This window comes from Corvus brachyrhynchos, unplaced genomic scaffold (genome assembly GCF_000691975.1).
Source record: "Corvus brachyrhynchos isolate BGI_N302 unplaced genomic scaffold, ASM69197v1 scaffold70, whole genome shotgun sequence".
In the NCBI taxonomy this organism is placed as follows: Eukaryota; Metazoa; Chordata; class Aves; order Passeriformes; family Corvidae; genus Corvus; species Corvus brachyrhynchos.
The window spans coordinates 5,612,272-5,626,911 of NW_008236217.1; the positions used below are offsets into that span (position 1 = coordinate 5,612,272).

Sequence of the window (14,640 nt, forward strand, 5' to 3'; positions counted from 1 at the left end):
GCTCCCTGCCCGCCGTGGGGCTGCGCTCCTGCGTTGGCAGGAGGGAGCTGCGGGTCGGCCCGCCCGGCGGGGTTCTGGGTAGGCTTTTCTGCTTGGGAGAGTGCCTAGCTCTGCCACTGAGATTCTCAGTTGCGCCAAGTGCAAAGGTGGGACTTGCAGGCCTGGGACGGGCTCAAATCGTATTAGCTTTCACTTCTTTATGCCTTAAATTCCATGAGTAGCAAATCGAAAGTCACCCAAATAAATGGCAGCATTTTCCAGAGGCGGGAGAACTGTTAATAGTCGTTTTGTTTTACACTTGACATGAGCTTTGGCTTCCTCTTGTCGCCTGGAGGCTTCCCGCTTCCGGTGCTTGGGTGATTTGCAGTCTTTACAGTTTATGGAGACGCCTCTGTAATGATTGTTTATCTGGAGTAAAGGCTTTCTGGTGTTACGGAGTTACGTCGGTGCTAAGAGCAGAGCCGTGTGTTGGTTGGTGTGCGAGGAGGGCGAGGTGCCGCCGTGCTCGGCTCTTCCCCGGGAAGTCAGCGGAGCTGAGCGCAGCACTTGCTCTCGCCGGGCTCAGCCCGACACCGCTCAGCCTCGGCGGCGACTTCTGCATCGCATTGAACGCTCTGAGAGAGGTACTGCTAAAATCGTGCTGTGGCGGTGGGTGTGAGTACTTCCTATGAAAAGGCTTCAAAGAACTTTTTGCAGTTACTCGGGCCAGCACTCGGGCTTGGGATGAATGGTTAGCTGGGAGTGGACTGCGGAGGTCAAAGTTTCCGGAGCTAAGAGCGTTGTTACAATCGTTCTGGCATACAGTGTTGTGACTTGGCTTGTCTGACTCGTTGTGGCAGAGGCAGTGCGTGCTGACTTGTTTGGGATACTACCAAAGCCTTGGGTGTTCATTTTTGTGTCTTTAGATGCCAGGCTAACAGTCCTAAATCTTATTTCTGGGCATTGTTGCCAGCATTTAGCTGCGTGCATGCTATGTCATAACCATGGGTATATCCTGCTGATGCTTGAGTGCTCTTCTGCAGCATCTTCTCTTCTGTTTCTACATGCTGAACTTAACTGCAGAGCAGGAAATTTAATATTAATGAGGGATTTGCTAGTCAAGCTAATTGTTAAAAGCAAAAAAATACAATAAGGGAATAAAATAGAGGTGACTAATTGCTAGTGTCCAAAAGAAGCGTGTGATAGATCAGCAGTACCCTCAAGATGGTATATTAGAATTCAAACTGTAGTGAATGTGTTAAAGGAGGATTTCCTCAGTATTTATTACAAGTTCTCCCAAGTCTTTGATGAGCCTGAGTAGGTAATTTTGAAAACAGCTGGGGACAATGCTAACATAACTGAAAGTGACCTTGTCCTGACCAGGTTACTAACACACACACGGAAGCACACACAGAGACGTGTTTTGCATTCCTTTTCTAGGTATAGTAAACGAAAAGTCAACCCAAAGCTGTTCTTACACGTCGGAATTTTATCTATAATGAAAATGAATTGACAGCCTAGTTTCAAATCATAATTTTATGTATGTCTGCAGGTTTCATTTGAAGTTTTAAGTTTTTTACATTATGAAGTCTTTTGGAACATCATGACCTTTTTTAAAACTAACTTTCATAATATGAAATCCCTGTTTCTTATTGCAGAAGAGTTAGTGTAGGATTTGTTAAATCTATTCTTTCTTGTATTTGTGAAATTAGTATTTTAGTGTAATTTTTAGTAAACTGAAGCAATTTTTATTAAAAATTAATGTGCTTTATACATCATCGTTGTTAACACAGTTTTCATTTGGATGTGTATTTCCTCAAATCCGCATCATTTAGGTGCTCTTAAGGTGAGATTGATGCACTTTTTACCCTCCACCATCAATGTCACAGACAAATAAAAGGTCAGCTTGAATAAATCAGTCTGTCATGATTGTGCTGTGATAGGTGCAGTGTTGCCTTCGGAGCTAATACCTTAGAGACAGTTTATGTATTATTTATCAGTGGAAAAAAGTATAAGTTACAGATTGGTGACTTTCAGATCTGCTCAGTGTCTTTGTTGTCCCTATGTTCTGGTTCCAGAGTTCACAACAATACGTAGAATTAATCAGCACCTTCTTCTGTTCTGATAGCAGCACTTTTTGAAGCTCCCTCTGTTCCTGGTCATTACTTAATCAAATGTAAGAGTCCAGTGAGAAAGGAGATAATTGCCTTTATGCTTTTTTGGCAACTTAGTCCCTGAAAAAAAAAGTTTCTTTCTGCCTACCAAGTTACATCAAAAGAAATGCCGTAATGCTTGCTGGGTTATTTTTCTTTCATAATCTACTTACTTAAAGTGTTTCTTGCACACCTTTGTAGAGTGCAGCTTTTTTTTGGTGATGTGTGACATTACTATCTTTTAAGTGGTACTTACTGCTTTTTATAGGTAGGGCAGAATTTTCCATGAATCTTATACTCTCTACATCTCTCAATGTTTTGTCTTGGGCAGGTAGTTTTTCATGCAGAAAAGTAGTCTTGCTTGGTTAGTTTTCAGTTGAAAATAATAGAAGATGAAATCATTAAGCAGATCTGTAAGGCAGAATCTCACATCATTAATTCCTGTTACTCAAATGATGAGGCTTGAGATCACTTAAGGTGCAGAACTTGTGGGGAAATTGAATATCCAGCAGTTAATTACTATCTGTGACTTTTTTTATACACTGTATGAATATATCAATTTCTTTAATACAGCACATGTCTTGCTTTAGCCAGCTTTTGCTAAAGATTAGTTCTACATTATTGTTTGCTTTTCTATACAAGTTTCATTATTTTGCCTGGTGAGTGAAATTCCTTCAGGTGTTTTTTAAGAAACTAGATCAGGAAATTGACAGTTGGCAACTAATATTTATCTTACTATATCTTCTGTTAGGCCAAATACCTTGATAATGTGTCCATTACAAATTAGAGAGGCATTAATGTATGAAATAGAAGAATGTCTTAAAGATGTTAGCTTCCTCACAATTTAGCAAGACCTTGTGATAAATTTAGCTGGTTAATGGTTACTGTTGTTGCCCAAGCCCCTCACAAGTTTTGAAATCCCCACACATTTTGCAAGCAGGGAGGCTCCCTCCTTTGTGCTTCATCTCTGGCACAGCGTTTGCGGAACTGTGGGATTCTGCACGCTGGGCGCAGAGCCGCATAATAACTGCGGGGAAAATGGGCTCTTCTTTATAATGAGCTGTGAATCAGAAGTACGCCGAGTTTTCTTAAGTTAGCTTTAATGGCTGAATCTGGTGTCAAAACAGGCTGTATTTATCCATTAAAAAAACCTTCATAGAAAAAAGGGATATGACTTGTGTAGTGAGGGATCTTAGAAAGGTCACCTAGGTTACACGCAGAGTCTTGCAGTGTAGGGTTCTCATTTTGAGAAAGTTGGGAAGTAGGTTTGGTGAGGCTTTAATATCTTGCATATAAATATATGGATGTACACCTGTTTCTAGGAGGTAGCATTTGAAATGCTGCGAAGTGGCTGGTGGATACAGGAGGCAGTTGGGTTTTTTTGACCTGTGCCAAGTGAAAGTCCTTCTATTGGTGAAGGTTAAGATCATTTGGTTTTTTTCCCCTGACTTCTAAGGTCCATGAGGTATTAGGCAAATTGTGCATGGTTTCATAGAGGCTATCTCAGGTTTATAACAAGAACAGAAACTCATCTGGTTTTAGCAGCATTTTTTTTAAATACCAGTTCAGTAGTTGACTAGCATTTAGAGAGAATTTCATCTTTGGACATCATACTTGGCTTGCTGTGAGTTTCTAATACTAGCCTTGGCCAATCCAACACAAATATTCAATGTTAAGTTCAAAGTTTCTTTAATGAATCCCTCTGGGCATTTGAGCTGACCACAAGTAGGGTCTTCAGTTATATAAAGTATAGTTGTGTAGAAGATTTATGTATCTCTGTTAATTGGAAGGTGGCTCTGTTGGGACCTTGTGCAAGTAAAGAAAAAATAGGAAATGGTCATTTCATCCTTGATGCCATTAGTTTATGAAAATTACCATACAAGCTGGGGAATCATGCACAGCCCTGAAAGAGATCCTCATTTTACCCATGGTTGTAAATCTAATCTAGAGTTACCATTACCTGCTATTTTTGACGTAGTAGTGTTTTTCTGCATTCTAACATTTAAATGTGTTGGATAGGTAACAGATTTCTTACTCAACACCTTTTTACAGCTATTTGGATAACAAAATGAAGCCTGCAAAGCTGCACTATTGGACTCTGGGTTGGTTTTCCATGGCACTATGTTGTTGGTGTGCTTCAGATACATTTACTCAAAGGTAAGTTGTGCTTTAAAATGAAACATCTGACAACTCATTAAGTGCAGATCAGAATGGTTTAACTTCTAATATAAATTTGTTATTATGTACTATTTTTGATGTGTTATTCTTCCCTTAGGAAGGGAAGAATACTAATTATTATCAGGCATCTACATTAACTGGAGGAGCAAGGATCATGCCTGAGAAAACCTTTATGTTTATTAATGTATCAGCATGAAGAAAGAGGGGAAACTTAAATTCCTTTTGTTGCACTTAAAACTTTTCTAATCTTGCTGTAGATGAATCATTTAGAGTTGTGATGTAGTAATGACAAAAATTGAAAATTATTTTGAGACTTAGAGCAATAAATCTGGAGTCATCCCTGTGGCATGAACTGTACCAACTGCTGCGTTGTTTACTTTTTAATCTTATTTTTCCTTGCTATTTTCTCAGTTCTGACCATATAAAATTCTTTTTCATGACATCCCAACTGAGGCTGTACCAGATTGCTGCACAACCTTTTGGCAGTTGTTGCACCTTGGCAAAATCTGGGCTTCAATACCAATAGGCCATGAGAGAAACCACACCCCAAATCACACCCTTCTGTGGACAAAGCTGAAATTCTTATTGCATTGTATGAGGAAATAAACTTTTCTGCTTCCTTTCAGTGCTTTGGCAAGAGAATGGTTAAGGGTGCTCAGTTCAGTGCTGAACTTCTTTCAGTGCCTACTTTGCAGCTGGTTGGTAGTTTAGACACTGCTGACGTTTCTTCAATCCCCAGGATTTGGGCTCTGTCTTGGCCATCTTGGCAAAAGAGTCAGCTCTAGAGGCACATTCCTGAGCTTCACAGAGCAGGATAACTCAGGCCCAAAGAAGGGGAGATATCTCTGAAGCTGCATAGGTATTGAAAATGGATTTCCTTGGATTCCAGTTCTGAGCTTAACTTGCTTTGTTTAGTATGTACAGTTTTCTGACCTGTCCTTAGCCAAAAAGTGTGTTCTAGGAGAACACCTTTTGGCATGACTGACATTGCAGAAGTTCAGCTGCTATTTCAAATACAGAGGATAGATCAAATGAAAAATCTAATGAAAGATCTTTTCTAAGCAAGGACTTTTTAAAACCAAGGAAATTAACTGCTCTGCAATATAGGGTAATTCCTCTATTCAGGTTTCTACAGCAACAGTAAAGACCCATATAAAAGTGTTAATAGTTTTCATTGTGATTATGCTGGTAAGTTCCAGAGCTATTCTCCTAAGTTATATAGAAAACCACAGATACATGTAAATGCTTAAGAGAAAATGGGGCCATTGCAACGTAGAAAGACTAGAGGAAAAAATGGAGACATGATAAAACACAGAAGCATCCCTAGGTTGTCCTCAGGTTGAGAAGAATTAGCTTTGTCTTTTATTCCTTTTTTTTTTTTTTCTTTTGGTACTATATCCTCTGGCAAGAACTAATGACTGACAAGTGGCTATTAGCTTCCAGAGAACAACAATTTATTTTGACAGTTCTGCGCATAATGTTGTCAGTTTAAATAATTTACAATTCTGTTTATTTTTTTCCATTTGCTATTCTATTTAATTACTTTGTCTGGTTGCTTAATAGCTAAATATATCTGCTGTATTGTCTGATGCAACAGGTTTTTATTCTACTTTAACCAGAATAAGTCTGCTCCAAACTGTTGGAAAAGGCCTCTATAGAAGTGATGTGATACAGGCTTCCAACACTTCTTGAAAAAATTTTTGAGTTGTTTCTTTTCCCCTCTGCATAGGTATAAGATAGTACTGGTGTGTCTGTGAGTTATAGATCTCTTATTCTTAGAGGCTTTGAAACAGGCATGTTCTTGTAAAATATGGAATACTCAAATTCTTCTGTAGGTAACCTGAAGATTTTGTCACAGTTTGATCACTTATTAAATGTTTAAAAATTAATTAATTTTTAGTAAGCATTTTAAAATGTACTGTTTGGATTAAATGCCTATAAACTGAGAAAGTCAGAATTTTTGAGATTTGTAGTTTGTACTTTACTTTTTATTCTGAACTTTTTTTTAATCAAAAAGTTTGGAGACACTTGCAAGATCCAATTACATCTCCTGCAGTGGAAACTACATAGTTTGAGAGTGGTTGTAGTCTTTCTTTTTTAGAAGAGTAGTTACAGTTCCAAGAAGGTTGTATGCTTTTTTTTTTTTTTTAAGATAATGTGCCTATCAAGAAGAATTAGAAGATTCTTAACATCCTAAACAAAGAAATTCTTAAAAAATTAAAAGACATCTAAAAAAAATTATTGTTTTAAAAGCGTGCTAGTAAGTGCTCTCCTAAATATAAAACAGAACAATGTGGTTTTTTCCATACTTAAGAAATGGAAAACACATGGAGATAGTGTGCTAGAAGGAGAATTTGTTTAACAATAGGGGGTATTAGCAGGTTTCCAAATATGTTGTTTCTCTGTGACTTGTTAGTTTGTGTTTGGAATGTGTGCCTGAAGGTGTTCCTCTTTTGAAAATGCTTGAGGAAAAATAAATGTCTGTCTCTCTCCAGTGACAACCACCCTCATCCCTGGAAAAAGCTGTATTTTGCTCATCATTGGCCAGTGACTGTATGTAAGGTGAGATTTTTGTGTTTCTCTTTTATCCTAACAAAGGTAGCATTGGATAATAAGCATGTGAAAACCGATTGAATAAAGCCCGTTAACTATTTAATGTTATTTATGCCTTTATAAAGGCTTTTGCTGATCTTGATGCAACTTTTGCTACTTCCCCTACACTCCAGAGCAGTCATAACAGGGCAAGATTGTGGTGTGTTACAGATAGTCAGTGTAGGGCATACTGTACACTAAGCTTGTTACAGAATTTATGACATCTTGTTAGTTGTAAACTTAATCCCAGACTTTCATCAGACTCTGTAGGAAGACTTGCCTGCTTTGTTTGGCTAACAACAGATCAGTACCTGAACTATCTGCTGCACAATAAGATTTTATCTTTGTAATATTGGCTCCAGTATTTCTATGATGTCGTCAAATACAGATTCAGTCAGGAAAGAGAGCTATACAGGTGTGGCAGGCATCTCTGAGTATTTCTTCATTTTTTGCTGTATTTGAGGGATGTGAACCCAAAATGAACCCAACCTTCTGACACAGGTCTGTCAAAGCACAGCTAAGAGGTGTACTATTGCTGTTACCTGAACAAACCCCTACAAACCAGTTTTCCCACTGTATATTTATGCTGGTTCCTCCTCTGAGTTCCAGGGTACTGCAATTGATAAATTGACAAATGACTTTCATAACCTTCTAATGAAGTTGTAATGAGTAATTGAAGGTGTTGAGCATCAGAAAATGTAGGCATCATTACACTTTATTGATTTCTATTGATCTTCTGTAGTAAGAGGTGGACAGACGCATTCAAAGAAGTGAAGAAAAAGGGAGATGAAAATCATATTAAGTGACTTTTTTTCCTAGTTTCCCATCATTCAGTCATATGAAGAAAGATGATCTCAACTGTACTCCTCTAACAGCTTTCTTGTTTTACATAAGAGGAGTTCCTAAACTCAGGAATTCATTTAAGTACTTTTAAGTAGGTAGATTCTTCTGCATGTTTGGTGTATTTATATATGATAACTGTTTTTTTTCAGAGTGTAAATATTTTTAATGTTATTATTCAGTTTAAAACTGTTGACATGATGTTGGAAGGAAAAAGCTGTGTAAAAGAAAGCAGCCAAAGTCATGATATCATTTATGGAAAAAAGCTTTGAGATACTTTTTTTTTCTGGAAGTACTTCTTAGTTTATGCCTCCTGTGTAAAAGAATCTGATTATAGACTCTTTTGTACATAACATGTTCTTGAGAGGTGTGTGGATGAGCTGCATCTGAATTCCTACCTGTTTTGCATATCTCTGCTTGAAAAGTTTTTCAGGCTTTTGAAGGCCCGAAAGGCCTACTTTAAAATTTGGAGGGCACAGATTTGCATGCCAGAAATTTGAGAATACATCTCTCCCAGCTCTTCCTGGGCTTTAAACAGTAAGTGTTCAGCTGGTACTGAGTGTGATCAGTGCAATTAAATTGGAAAGTGTTTTGTAATCGTGTCTTCCAAACTAACCCATTAGAATAAAGTAGTATCATGGAAGCAGTGATCACCCCAGGACCTAGTTACTGACTACTGTAGTGAAAAGGGTGAAGGAGGAAGAGAAATGTTCTTCCTCATAATGTGATTAGAAATTCCAGTACCATATAATTGACCTAAGGTGACTATGTCTTATGCAAAGATATGTGAGCTGAATTCAGACCCCAAGTGACTATGAATTTCATGTTCCCATAAAAAATTGTGCCTGTGGCTAATTCATGCCACACTTTTCAGTTACAAATCAATGTGACTTATGAGCATCTCAAGGGCAAGAAGAGGGACTTTCCTACTCCCTGTTTATGGAGTTGTAAAGATCTGTTATTCAATAACTTAAAAGGAGAACTATTATTTCAGCTTTTGCATCCTGGAGATTGCAAAAAGATAAAATTTTCTGTGTGGTTGTTTTTTTTTTTTTTTTGTGTGTGTGTGAAATGTGGAAAACCTAGTGGAAGTTTGTAAATTATTCAGTTCCTTCTCTTTTAGGAATGGGAAGGACAATGAGGAAATGGTACCTGCTGTCATCTGCCTTTTACTGCACATATGTGCTGATCAAAGGAAAGAGTAAAAAAAAGGGCAATAGAATAGAGTAATGAACAGAATAGTCTGAATTCAAGTTTGAATGTTGTGTTAAGCAACAGATTTTTTTTTTTTTTTTAGTTTTTAATATGAGATAAAAAATTTTCCTAAGTTCAGGCTTTGGCAGTAATTTTGTAGCAAAGGCTTAAATAAGGAATAGAAACACTGTTTTTCCTTCTTTTTTTGGTAAAAATAGAAGTAGTCACATAATACAGAAAGAATTAAAGTGACTAAAGTGAGGGCAGTACACTATTGTGATCTAGCATTAGATCAAAAAGTTCTTTGATCTTTGCTTGATTCTTTGCTGTTTCTTTTCTATATTAAGCCAGGTGTGTCAAATTAATTTCAACTCTTGCTAGTTCTGGAACAAAATAAATGTTTTTCCAGATGTCTATGTAACTCGTAAGATAACATGTCTAAAACTTGTAAAAGTTTTCTGTGAATAAGGTCTGGTTTAGATGGTTTTGTGGGTCTTTATATTCTGTAGGGATAAACTTGTGAAAGGTTTTAGCTTATCAGCTCCTGCTAGAGGCGTTCAATAAGAAAGAAGTTTGTTTTATTTGCCTCCCAGTTTTTTTCAGCAACCATATCAGTTTGGTTCGTTTATTCATTTTTTTTCCCAAGGGGTGGGGAGAAGGAGGAAGGGGAGTAACTGCACACTGAGGGGAAGCAGTTGAAGAGATGAACTCTCTCCGCAGTTTGAAAAGCAAGGATTTTTCTTAGCAGTTGCCATGTTTCCTTACAAAACAACTTGCACTTTATCTTAATTAAAGAGATGGCCTACTTAAGCAAGGTGCTGGGAAGGAAGAGCAGGATTAAATATTTCACTTCCCAGAAGCTGGTGTTTTATTTCAGCTTGATGTATCTGTATGTGATCCAGTAGCACTACTCTCTCACGTTTACCAGCTGCTGTACTAAGGGATTTGTATCTTGGGCAGATCTACAAGTAACTACTTCTGTGACAGGTTGATGGTATTTCACTTTTAGGCATTTCAGAGATGATAAAAGCCTCCATGCTTCTGGCACATGCTGTTTGTGCAATGTCTTGCTGTTACAAATAGGCTAATCCCTGTGCTGTAGCATTCCCTCTCAGCACGGTGGGTGCTCTACAGCCTCACGGCACTTTGCTCAGTTTTATATGGTTCGTTTGGATTGATTATCAGATAGCTTTAAAACAGGAGAAGACAATGCTGCTTTTTCAAATGATCTAGGTATATAGTGCTTTCTGGGGTCCAATGTGCACTTGAAAATAAGTATTTATACCTCTGTTTCAAGTCAATGGTTGCCTGAGGTTGAATTAATCCTCCAGCAATCAGTCTGTGGTAAACAGGAAGGCTGAGAAGAAGTGTTTTTGCAAGCAGGGGTACCCAGCTTTGCAGACCAGCATTTGCATTTTTTATAATGTTGATTTAAAATGAACATTGGAAAGATACCAAGGCTGGAATTAAAAAGGAGGTTGAATGAAGCCGGCCAAAGCATGCAGAGTGTGAGCTAATGTGTTGTAGGTTGCATTGACCTCTCAGTTCTGCCAGCATGCAGGGTAACACCAAGAGTCTGATGAAACATATAGAAGAAACTGCTAGGAAGGTCAGTGCCATGATAGGGGAGAACTGATTCCGAATTTAAAATGCTCTGGGTGTTCCATTAGCATGTCTGAGAAGTGCAGTTAAAGATTGAATAAGGAGCACAATTGCACTGTTTTTGTTGCCACCTCACTTGAGCAAGCTGTTGACTATTAATTTGCTGTGCTTTGGGCTAGATAGCCAAACCCCTCCAGCTCTACAAAGCTTGTGTCGTGACAGGAGCAATATTGTTTAGGTATTTGCAGTGTGTGTTTTTTCAAAATACTCCTTTCAGGAAAAAAAGCTGTTGCTGGGTGTGATTGCTTGTATTGTTGGTGGCAAGAGAGGAGAGGAAGGAAACTGACACAGAACAAGAAAGTCTTGCAGAACTTGCAGATTTGCTGCCACTGGCCTGTGGCATGTGGAAGGCAATTAGTGAGATTACAGACCTGTCTCTGCTCTTCTCTACTCTCTGGTCTTGCTCTGGCATCACACAAAAGGCATTGTGGCATAATTAAGACAGAATGCAGAACCAAAAAGGAAAGCTATTATTATGGGAAAAGAATGTCTGAGGAGGTTGTTAGTTAATGGCAAAAAGTGTTTACTTGAAAGAGCTCTAATTGCTAAGAACAATAATCAGGGAAAAATACAGTAATAGTGTTCTGTGATGTGTGACATGGGTTTTTTTGGTTTGTTCTTTTCGGGGATATGTCTCTGCTCTAAACAATAATTAATGTGTAGGCTATTTCTCCTGTATTATCAACAGTTTTTATTGAAAGCTCTGTTTTTTTGTTTTTGTGGGAAGATGTTTAATCTTTCTTTTTCTCTCCATTCTTTTGTCCGTCAAGTCAAAATCCTTAAAACATGTGTCAGTTTTACTTGGAATAAGCAATATATTTCATCTCTTCTTTTTCACTTTTAATACACTGATAAAACTACTCCTCTATGCTTAAAGAGGGTTGTGTACTTGTCTAATATTATAGTTTGTTTTGCATGTTTTTATTTTAATGGCTCTGCACTCCTTGAAACGATGTGGTGAGGAGAGAAATACAGAGAGCTTCCACCTGGAATATTATAAATGCAGATAAAGCTCTGTTCATTTAGCATGGATCAGGCTACTTCCTGTTACCTCAGAACCTGTCCTTCTGTCTTCTTTTTACACTGTCTGTTCAGAATGTCCCAGTATTCACTTGATCTGCTTCAAAATTTTAATGCCGGTGGGTCACGAAGTGGCATAATCCATGACAGCTTCAAGTAACGAGTTCACCAGCTCCTGATTTGGCAAGTAAAAGTTAGCATGTCGCAGTAGGACCTTGGGCCATCAGCAAATGAGGTTTTACTTTTCCCTTTAAACCTTTATTCCTGGACACATGCAACAAATATTCTGTGGTTTTGTTTCCTACAGATGAATGCTAATGATTGTCATGATCCTCCAAAGTACTGGACAATCCATGGATTGTGGTATGATCATAGAGTGTTTTTATTTCAACTTGGAAAGGAAAAAGCAAATTTTGTACCTGGATGTTTAGTGATTTGGTTTTGTTGGGTGGGGGTTGGTTGGTTGGGTTGGGGTTTTTGAGGGTTTTTTTGTGTTTTTGTTTGTTTTGTTGTTTTTTGTAGGGTTTTTTGGAGATCTTAATCTGTCCTTATCATTCCTTTAAACAAAATTAAAACCCTATGGTTTGACGTAAAACTGAAGTACACTTCTGTATCTCATGACTCATTGAACTCTTAAAATCCTCTGTCCCCATAAGCATTTTATTTATAAATCTCCTCATAAGATCAGAAACAGTCTTAAGCAGAAAGGGAACTATAGTTTCCCTTCTTTTTTTTTTGTCTGAGTAAAAATAATTTGTTAATTTCTCATGACTGCTTGTGGCTTTAAGTATCTTATCTCCACACAAATACTGCAAAAGTACAGGAAAAACTAATTTGCTTCAGAGGAATCAACTTACTGGAATTGGTGTCAAATGGCAACAATTCAAAATTTTTCCTGACAAATACAGGTTCAAATCAGTACAGAAGTTGAAGCTATGCCTCCTGGAAAAGTGAACAGCATTATGTATGGATTCCCAGTGAGTGTCTCAGTGATACTTGCAGAAACATCAGATGGTGTGGCAGTTTAGGAGGTCAGTGCCATTGATAGCACCAGTGACATTATGTGCAAGACTCTTCTAAATCGTTGCCGCACCCATATGACTTTTACATAGAACGAAAGGGACCAAAGGGCTAAACAAAGAAATCATGAAAAAATCTTTTGGCCATCTTCTGAATCTTCATGAGAAATCTTTTGGCCATAATTAACATCTTGAAGGTTTTACTTCTAAACCACTGTAGATTCTGATGGTTTACCTACATTTTTAAGTAAAATCTCCAGCTATAATCCTGCATATTTAAAATTCAGGCTTATGTTAGTTACCATTACTGAGTTAGGAGACATCTTCGTTTCAATTTTATTTTGCTTCCCTAGGCCTGACAGAGCTGAAGACTGTAATAGGACATGGCATTTCAATGTCACCGAGATCAAGGTATTTAAAACAAAACCAGGCATACCAAGCAGAGCTAAGTGCAATTACTTTTGCACATCCTAAATGAAAAATCCGCAGTTTATAATATCAGTCTTAATGTTTACTGAGAAGTATGGTTTTTTAAGGACTCCAGGAATTCTCTAAGTGCTTCTGGTACCACTTGAAGTTGCAGTCCTTGTGATCATTAGCAGCTGTACCTACTTGATTTTGTAAACATGCAGTTTGGCTCATTCAGCTACATCCTCCTTAAAAAAAAATCTAGAGGTCCACCAGCACATAAGTGCTGGATCTGCAGTGGCAAAAAAGTACCTGTGAAAAGAAGAAGATTCAGTCAGTCTGTGCTCTCTCTTCACATTTTCTGCTGCAAAATCAGAACAAAGAAAGTAAGAGTTCAGAGTACTGTTTTCTGTGTGTTTTCTACTGGAGCATTAGTCCTTTTTTGTTCTTTTTCTACTTGGAAAACCCCAACGTATTAATTTCAACAAAATTCATTTACGTATTGTAACCAGGGATAAGAGACTTGAGCCGACAAATGTGAAAAGCTGCATGATTGAACAACTTCTGCAGGGACAGCTGAAGGAAAGTTTTGCTTTGAGTCAGTGTGTCAGTATGCTCAGATATTTAGGTAGGTGTACCTGTTACCTCCAACAACAGCATTTTCAGAATGTGGGGGGAAAAGACCTTTTATTTTTCTTCAACTAAGTGTTTCAGTTACAGACACCGAAGATGAGGCTTCAGTTGTAGAAAATGTATCAATATATGTAGATTGTCTAAGAAATAGCTTTTCAATGCTGTGGGTACATTTATTAATTGTGGTATTTTTAGGATCTGATGTCAGACATGAGACACTACTGGCCGGATGTGCTTCATTCATCTCTGAATCGCACCCAGTTCTGGTGAGTACAAAAAAGCTCTGAAAAGCATTTTGGATATTATTTTATAAAAAGTCCTTCTGAGTAGATCTTCGGGTGAGATGTTTTGCATGAGAAGAAGTGTCCAGGAGGCCACTGAAGCAGTATCATGGTGTCCCCCAGTGGTAGGGAGGAGAAGAGAGATCCAATGGGCAGGAATTGTGCAGCAAGATTGATTTATTTAATTATTTTACGACTCTTTTATAGACTTTTTTTCTTCATAGTCTAATTGGTCAAAGGATCAGCCATCCCTTGGGTGATTGGCTAAAATCCTAAAGCATCCATTGTCAAAATATTTTTCTACTGTGCTATAAACAAGGCTCTACAAGGTCGCAGGTGTTCATGGTTTATAGAACTCTACAAATATCTTCTGTGAGAGAGAAAAGTATCTCACGGGACTGGAAAGAAGCAAGAAAAATTCTTGCTAGCAGCAATATTTGTATCCAAAAAGCAGTGTGTCTTGCTAGTCTCATTTACAGTATAAATCTGTTCTCTTGTAAAATACAGCTGTTGAAGACAGGGCTATGGCAGAAGTTTTAGAGAAATGAAACTTAGTGAGAGAGTGTTTCCTTCCTTTGTCCCCAGGGAGGAGAAACAGCTGCTGTTGACACATTACATCTGAATAGCAGTAGCACTCCTGGGATGTCACAGCTAGCTGCAAGAGCAACTTCCACGTCTCTT

General features: G+C 38.0%; 1 protein-coding gene across 2 annotated transcripts in view; it reads left to right on the forward strand.

Annotated features, from left to right (window-relative positions):
• The first annotated feature begins 6 nt into the window (after positions 1 to 6).
• Positions 7 to 14,640, forward strand: part of RNASET2 (ribonuclease T2) — a 21,866-nt gene continuing 7,232 nt past the window's right edge. Inside the window, exons 1-6 of one of the 2 annotated variants that reach the window (XM_017745975.1) lie at positions 7 to 146; positions 4,185 to 4,289; positions 6,806 to 6,872; positions 11,926 to 11,981; positions 12,991 to 13,048; positions 13,874 to 13,944. In XM_017745975.1, the coding sequence (XP_017601464.1) occupies positions 4,201 to 4,289; positions 6,806 to 6,872; positions 11,926 to 11,981; positions 12,991 to 13,048; positions 13,874 to 13,944 (341 nt within the window). In that variant the 5' untranslated portion in view covers positions 7 to 146; positions 4,185 to 4,200. The other variant, XM_008643402.2, reaches the window with a different exon arrangement.